This window comes from Argiope bruennichi, chromosome 11 (assembly GCF_947563725.1).
Source record: "Argiope bruennichi chromosome 11, qqArgBrue1.1, whole genome shotgun sequence".
NCBI lineage: Eukaryota > Metazoa > Arthropoda > Arachnida > Araneae > Araneidae > Argiope > Argiope bruennichi.
Window position 1 is genome coordinate 38,192,797 of NC_079161.1, and position 8,852 is coordinate 38,201,648.

An 8,852-nucleotide genomic window follows, 5' to 3' on the forward strand; every position below is an offset into this window, starting at 1 on the left:
CCTTAGAAGAAGATACATTTAGGTTGTTGTAAGTCAAGAATAGATTGCGAAAAGAATTAAATATGGCATATAATGAAAATCGCCAACATTTCTTTTTATTTCTATTTCATGTATTTTTTTTATTTTTTTTTTTTTTTTTGCATAGTGAATGATACATTTTTATTTTATGTTATTAAAAAAATCAGTCAATAATTTATTATAATTGTACAAATTTTGATGATATTTTTGTGCAGATGCCTCGTACATTTTTTTTTAATATTTCAAGAACTTATTAGGTTTCAAAATTATGAGTAAAAGTTATTTTAAAAGAATTCCAAATCTTATCAACAGATGGCAGCCTGATAAACCTATCATTAGCGCAGAAAAATTATATTATTCTCTCTCTCTCTCTCTCTCTCCTTCTCTCTTTTCCTCTCGCTCTCTTTCTCTCTCTTCCTCTCTCCTTCTCTCTTTTTCCTCTCTCTCTCTCTCTCTCTTTTTTATTACAAAACTTTTTTGGCAATTTTCGAAAAGATTTCGATCATGGATGGTGTCTAGGAAGGTGTCGCCTCCAAAGACCAAAATCATGAAAGTATTATGAATACAAATAAAAATGAGAATTTATAAAAACTTTATAAATCTATTAAAATCCAAAGTTTTTCCAAATACTGCGAAAACAAATTTTCAAAATGCCATTCAAAATATTTCGAAGAGAAGAAGTGGAACTTCTCATAAATTAAAAACTACGTGTCAATGTAAAAAATTATTCTATTTGTAATGCCATTAGTGTTGAATAAAATTGTTTTTTTTTATTCATTTTATTTATTTATTGCATCCCACTTGTTATCTCCAATGTTTAATTAACTTTTGCCACTTTATTTATTAATCTCTAATAATCCAAGGGGAAAAATTGTTTTGAAGGTTTTTGAAAATCGTTTGGTATATATAATTTAATTGTTTCTAATTTTTCGAGAAACAGCAAAAATCGGTTGGTGCAAATGATATTATTTTAATTTTAAAAAAATAAAGCGCTAATAATAATAGATTTTGTTGTTATAATATTTGATAAAAAGTATTATATATATTTAAACCAGCAGGGATAGTCTTCCTAAAACTTTCTTGCATACTCTCTAATGAAGGAATTATTCCAGATACCGCCTTGCATTTTCAAGTTGTTGCGTTTACATGTTTCTGAAAGTACTGATCATCAGACGGTCAACCCCTTGTTGGATTTAGCACAAAATTTGTTTAATGTTTGCAGTATAGATGTTAAAACTGTGTACCGAATCTTATCTATCTAGCTCACATCGTTTTGTAGTTATTGTGTTAAATTATATTCGAACAGCCAGACAGACAGACTTACACTCACCGGATTGTCCTCAAAATTTAATAGGAATGTACGAATATGGTAAAAAGACCGTATACCAAATTTCCTCCGTCTAGTTCAAAGCGTTTTTTAATTATCCTTATCACAGACAGACGGACATTTTCTAAAAACGCGTTTTTCGAACTCAGTGAGGTCTAAAACTGGACATTCGTCAAAATCTCGAGTTCGAATTTTTTTTACTATTACAATATTTTTTCTGTGTTACAGGTACGAGAAAGAAGAAAAAACATAAAAATAGTTAACGGCAAGTAAATCAACTAGTAATAAACAATGTCAAAAAATACTTACTTCTAAATGCCCAATGCTTTAACTGCTTAACTCCAGTCAAAAATTTCATGAGACTTCTCGCACACGAAGTCGATAAATTAATACTTCCCAAAGAGTTGACAGCAAATGGAAAAATGTTCTTAACAAACATAGAGGAGAATTTTCTGGCTGCTCTATCAGCATCTTTCCATTTCTTCACAATCAAGTCCTCCTCTTTTTCTGACGGTATTGCTTCTGTTGTGGCTTTGTGTGTAGATATTTTTGTCACTTCAGATTTGGAAGATATCACAACGGATATGAGAACAAATGTGACTGGGAAAAAAACTTTTAAAATACCCATGGCGTTTTTCGAATTATACAAAGTTTTCATTCAATATTTTTTAAATAGAAATTCTTCGTAATATTAAGAGATGTCAACAAATCTTAGTCATGTATTTTCATGGCGATCAGTTGCATACAAGCCTCTGAAAAACACAAGAAGGAAAAATAATATTTTACTGTTCATAATGAAATCAAATATATTTCAGTTCATATATAAATTTAAAATAATAATGAACACCAAACCCCCAATTCCAAATACTACTCCAATTTCACTAATTTTTGACTTCTAATTATGACTTAATGGTATCTCCTTTCCACCGATCTAGGTTTTCATGAGAAATTTCAAAAATACCACTTCACTGAGCATTTTCTAAAAGGAAAAATGGCAAAAAAGTATGAGTATATTATCAATAATTGCTTTCCTCCGTTTTCTAGAAAAATTCCAATAACACTACTTAACTTCACATTTTCTTGCACAAAAAAAAACTTTGAGTTTGTCAGCCATAACCGGTGCGTCTATTTCGTAAATTTTATTTCACATCAAAGTTCTTTATTTAAAGATATATCATTAATGACAGACTGTTCCCCTTTCCTTGTACTAAAGTAAGAGAGATCGCAAAACAAAATGATGGCAGAAAAAGAACAATTTTATCAACTTGCAGACATTTTAATCATTCATAATGTTTTATGTTTATTGCTTAATTAAAAACTGCATGTTCTTTTGTTGTGATAAAATATATTTCGTTAATTTTGATTTACATTATTGAATTAATGAGTTCTATTGATATCCTGTTCATTCACGGATTCGAAAAAACCCCGTGCTTTTGTGCATGCATCAGTATACCTTTATTTAGTCTAAGTAGGGATGAGAGAAAAAAATTAAAAGATATGTTTACATTTAACAATAAAGTATACTCAAATTACTCGTAGACTTAGAAAGCGAAAAAATAGCGGATAACTCGTAATATTGTGGAAAAAAGATTCTAATTCACAATAAAATACCTTAGAACAATTTTTGTTTGCTTTAAAAGATCTAAATATTAAATTTCGATGAATAAATGGAAGAATTCTGTTCTTAAATGTTGCTAATTCACTTTTTTTTTTTGCGAAATTAAAAAAAAAACTTATTGTAAAACACTTTTTTTTGTAATAGAATTTTTTTATAACATTTTGAAATTAGACAGTAGATAGTCTCGGTCATACTTAAGGATATAAAATATTCTTTGTGCCACTCCCGAAAGCTTTTTTTGTTTCTTGAACTAGCCACATAAGCAACTAATGCCAAATTTTGAGTTAAAATAAAATAGACCGACCAGAAATGATACAAGATACCTACATACACATGGAAGAAAAGTTGAACGAAAAAGTATCTAATAGAGCGGGAATCAATTTCAAAGAATGACGAAAAATTTTAGAAATGCGCTTATTTTTCCGTGTCCCACCCCTTAGGGAAGTATAATCGTCGAAAAGTGGTAATCTCGGGATACTGAAACGAACAGTAGTTGGCAAAAAACTGGTCATCATAGGCTTCTATTTCATTTTCGGCAGTGTCTTGTTGACAAAAATTTATCATTATTTAATTGCAAAAATATTTGTTAAGAAAATTTCTTACGTTTATATATGTTATAATTTTTTTCAGGACCAATTACGATTATGAAGGAAACTTTATATCATGAGAGATTATTTATCTTTTTTAATGCATTTTTTATGAACTCATGTTTTTTTGATATTTTTGAATAATTTACCTGGTTATTTCAATCATATGAAAAATTCACTACTTTAGTAGTTTATATTGTAAGCAAACTTAGGCCCTTCATAGATACTTGCTGTTATCTTGCATTGCAGTTAGATCAAAGATCTAAACTGTTGGATAAGATTTCTCCAACAGTAAAATTGAACTAAAAGACAAAATCGCTGCATCACTAGATCCCATTTTAGCACACAAGTATGATACATGATATCCATAGAATGAAAAATACTAAAATATCAGGAATTTCTGAAAATATACCAAAAACTTCACATATAAAAAATTTTATGCAAATTTCACTTTTTCGTTTAAGAATTATAAGTTCGAAAAGAATAATTACAGGAATTTTCCAAAAATATACCAAAAACATCACATACGAAAAATTTTATGCAATTTTCGATTTTTCATTTAAGAAATATAAATTTGAAAGGAATAATTACATGAACCAGGAATTTTCCGAAAATATAAAAAAACATCACATATGAAAAATCATATGCAAATTTCACTTTTTCGCTTAAAAAATATCAGTTTGTAAGAAGTAAATTAAAAAATTATACTAATAATTTAATTAATATACATTCCAAAATAAATAAAAAGCTATCTACCTTCTACGATCATATATTCACCAACTGTTTTAATGACACAAATATTAATTTAATCATATCAACCTACTTTGATGAATACTATTTCCTATGATATAAAAAAGAAAACGCTATTTTAAATTATACTTGCACAATAAACATATTGACTATTCTGGTTCTTAAAATATATTTATAAATTAGTGAAATCAATTGACGAATTATTAAAATTGCTTTAATTGTTGGAGAGTAGATTCTGCAAAAGTTTCATTTTTGTGCACTTCTCGAAATTCAGTAGCTTTCGGAAAGAGAACTGACCTTTGGGGGGTTATCTAGATGTCATGAGTTTTAGTCTGAAATATAAATTCGCAAAATCGGTTCTGTGGTTGTGAAACTCTGTCAAAGAAGAGAATGTACTTTGAAGTAACTGTTAATATAATATTTTTTTTTAATTTCTCAAAAATTGAAGAGGTGGAGAGCGGTCAACCATTAACCCTTTAACTATTGACTCGGCTCAACGGGGAATGCAGGGTTTTTTACTGAAGGTCTAATTTCTGTGTCGAACCAGTGGTACAGGATATAAAGAGAGTTATCACCAATATTCTCATTGCTTTACATCTTGCACTCCTCTCAAAATAGGAACCGGTCCACCAGTTTCGAATTTATGCAACCGGTTTGGGCCGGAATAATAGTGAAAAGGTTAAAAATTTATTTAGAATCAACAGATTAATAAAAATTGGCGAAATGAGACCAGTGGTTGAAATTGGATGGCTGGGTTTTTTTTAGCTTTTCCTGGTTATTTTAAATATATGAAAGAAGAAAGTCCACACAGGTTATGAAAATGGTGAGTAATAATTTTATTCTTTGTTTGGTTTCCCTAATAATTAGCAAACAATTTTTTTATTTAATTTTTAATTTTTTTTTTATTTTTATTTTGCTGAAAATGTTTTTATTTATTTATTTTGAAAAAAAATTTTGAATTTATCTTGCAACTTTCAACGCTATTTGACTTATAAAATCGTTAGAGATTTATTTTGCAATTGGTTTTCGCTTGATTTGCAGACGAAAATATCCCTTTAGGTTTAAAATAATAATCTAAACACCACTGTCGTATGTAAATAACACAATTATCTGAATATAAACAACGGAAAAGAAATCATCAACTCACACCTCTGTATAAATAGTTAGTAATTAAACAGTTCGCCATTTTAAAAGAATATCTGTTCAATCTTAAATTAACTACAAAAAATCAGGAAATCTATCTGGGAGATGAAATGGCGATAATTCATTACTATTTTTTTAAATCTAAACATCGTGTTTATGTTAATTAAAATACACTGGCAAACAAACAATCATTCATAATTTTTAGCCAATGATTTTTTTTTAACTTTTAAAAATTTTTGCTGTAAATGTTTAATTATTTGCAAAGAAATAGTGCGACTGATTTTTTTCTCTGTGTATCTTTTATTAATAATGAAAATCAGAGTGCATTTATAAAACTGCAAAAATAAAATGCCTTTTGCCAAACATATAATTTTGGAATAAAAAGTATTTAAGTTTCGAAAATATTCAAAAGTTCTCTTCGAAATACTTTTTCCCATTTGGTAAAATAAAGATTTTTAAAAAACTGAAATTATCTTTTTAAATTGATAATTTACAAGTAGAAACAACAATATATGTTATGATTTCTTCAAAAAAATATTATTTCAGAGACTTTTATTATTTATGTTATAAATAATATGATAAATAATGTTATTTATTAAAAGAATTAATACAATGCAACATAAAGCATAAAAAAGTTATATAAATTAAAAATTATTTTCTTAAAATAACGCTTAGAAAGAAAAAAAAAAGGTCTCACCGGTTTAAAAATATTAATTAATATACTTTCCATAGCTTCTAATTCAAAAATCTTTTTATAAAATCAAACAATCTTAGACAATTAATATTTTAAAATTTCTAAAAATATTTATCATACATAACCTTTTAAAAACAAATTGACTGAACGGAAGATTTCAGAACACTAAATTCATTTGCACTTTTTCCAAAGCAGACGATAAACGCGAATTCACTTTCTGCAACGCTATTGGTCCATAACAACTGACGTCAAAATCTATAGGCTTTTCTAGATGCACGCAAGTTTAAAGATGTTTGCAACATTTGTGCAATTGTTTATAGACACATTGCCATTTTTTTCTGGTGATCTTTGAGCATTTGACAAAAAAAGAGTACTTTGATGAAGGAGAGGGTTTTAACCCTGACCGAACGAATAGAATTTTGCAATAAGAATTGGCAATCAGGCGTGTTCTGCCAGGGGTGACATGAATTTACGTGTCTGCTCCTTAATCCCTCTTTAATGAATGATACAAGTGAAGAAATGGTCCTAGTTAGATTGTTTACAAGAAATTAACTTTTAGTTCAGATTGATTGCTTTTAATTTTTCTGTACAACAATTTTAATTTTGGGAACAAATTGTATTCGGTGTAACAGCAAAGGGAAAAGATGTTCATTGCTCGACCAGCAACAGCATAAAATATTACTTATAAATAACATAATTTGTTGCTTACAATTATTTCAAGAAATATATAAGAAACCCACAATTATAATACAAATTTATTATTTTCGCAATTGTGATTTGTTTTGTTCTTCTTGTTCTAAAATTTTCTTTCAAAATCAACAAAATAAACTCAAATTTCAATTAATTGGTTATTCTAAATGTCTTCATTTCTATCACAATTAATGTCAAAATATTTAGTAATTTTTTTGCATCAAAAATCATTTTTAAATTCTAGCCTTTTTTAGTTTATTCTCTCATGTTAATTAAATATTTTTTATAAAATTCGACTAAGATATAATTTTTTTTTCTAACATTTTCATTCACTATGCCTTCGTTATCTAGATTAGTATCAACCATACCTTATGAATTTGTTCAATAAAAATTTTTTAAAAACTATTTTAATTAGTTGCTTGTGTGTGTATTCACTCACATAATAGATATTTTTATAATTAATACATGGTCAACTAATGTATGAAAGCTAATATCTTCATCACAAATTAATCTCAACTAATGTACTAATTTCATCTCTAAATCCCAAGAATAGTAAATGTCAGTCTGAATATCTACATTATCTAAATTAATTTCAATAATTATATATCAACATTTTTTGAGGGAGGGGGGGGGGTATGAAAAATCAAAAATTATTTTAGTTATGTGCTTACTTAAGTTTAATCATTCATGTAATAAAACAATGTATTAAAGAGTCAACTAACATTTTAATTTCAGATCTTACTTTAAAAATAGTTATGAAAGTCTTCAATACTCAGTAATTCCAGCCATACCTTTCTAAGTTTTTTCAATGAAAAATCAAGAAGCATTTTTTTATTTAAAGCAGCATGTGAACTACGTTCGTGCTGATTTTTTTAAAAATGTTACAAAGTACTTATTTTGAATTTCTGCATTGAATAAATACCATTGGGACAAAATTCTACAAAAAGTGTTTTTAAAATAAAATTTCATTTTCAATCAGGATTTTTTTTTTTTTTTTTTTTTTTTTTTTGCTAAAAAGATATATAAAACCAAAGCTATTAACTGAGAAGTTTATCTAATAATTTTCTTCAAAATTTTGCTGATAACTTAAAAATTATGTCAGCTAATTCCTAAACTAACAAATAAGTTTCAATCTAATTTTTAAATACTGGTTTTGGACTGAAAAATAACATGAAATGTTCAATTTCTTTTACCATCTATAAATATTAGAAAGACTGCAAAAGATTTTTAAATTCTTATTGCTTGTTCTGATTGCTTAATTTACTATTCAGGAACTACAGAAAATTCTGTGAAATCTTAACGCAAAATTTAGACCAAAAAATATACATTAGATATTAATTTATAAAGCTCTTCACAAGATTTTACTAGAATTTTGAATATGAAAATGTAGCAATTAAAGATGTAAAATAGCATTGGAAAGTAAAGTATACAAATATAAATAGAAGTTTTCGAAGGAAAAAAAATGAATAAACAAAATTCGAATGGTTTTTAAAGAAAACTGTTCATATAGGAATATGGAATTTGAAAAACAAATATTCGGAATTTTCGTCAAAAATTGAGTTTCCACTGTAATCACCAATCTTAAACTTATTCGTTCAATAAAATTTGCTGTAAGAAACTTGCCGCTCAAAATAATAAAGTGCCTTATTTAGTAATGTATTTCGATGACATGTGCAATTAATGACTGTCGTTATGTGAATTGATTCTAGTTCTAATAATATAAATATCTGTAAGAAGGTGAAATATCTACTTTCTATTCAAATTATTTTCGTCTGAAAATCCTACTATATTTATTATGATTTAATACTGCTTTTTAGACACTAAAAAAAAGCGAAAACCTGTTTAAAATCATATGTTTTCCTTGTGTAAACATAATTTGCATTCATTCAAAGAAATTTTTACTCTCCCCAGGAGCGACCTTTCCTAAACAAAGAAAGTACTGTTAATCTGAAACACATCTGTTCGCATAGAATTAAACATTTCTCCCTTAAAAGTTTTATTTTTTAATGCTATACACTGAAACGT

At 27.2% G+C, this 8,852-nt stretch overlaps 1 protein-coding gene across 1 annotated transcript in view; it reads right to left on the reverse strand.

Annotated features, from left to right (window-relative positions):
• LOC129957346 (nose resistant to fluoxetine protein 6-like) overlaps positions 1 to 6,244 on the reverse strand; it is a 38,069-nt gene extending 31,825 nt beyond the window's left edge. Inside the window, exons 1-2 of the mRNA XM_056069631.1 lie at positions 6,141 to 6,244; positions 1,655 to 2,097 (exon numbers count right to left, since the gene is read on the reverse strand). Coding sequence (XP_055925606.1) covers positions 1,655 to 2,003 — 349 coding nt within the window. The 5' untranslated portion in view covers positions 2,004 to 2,097; positions 6,141 to 6,244. The remainder of the gene's footprint in view (positions 1 to 1,654; positions 2,098 to 6,140) is intronic.
• Positions 6,245 to 8,852: the final 2,608 nt, after the last annotated feature.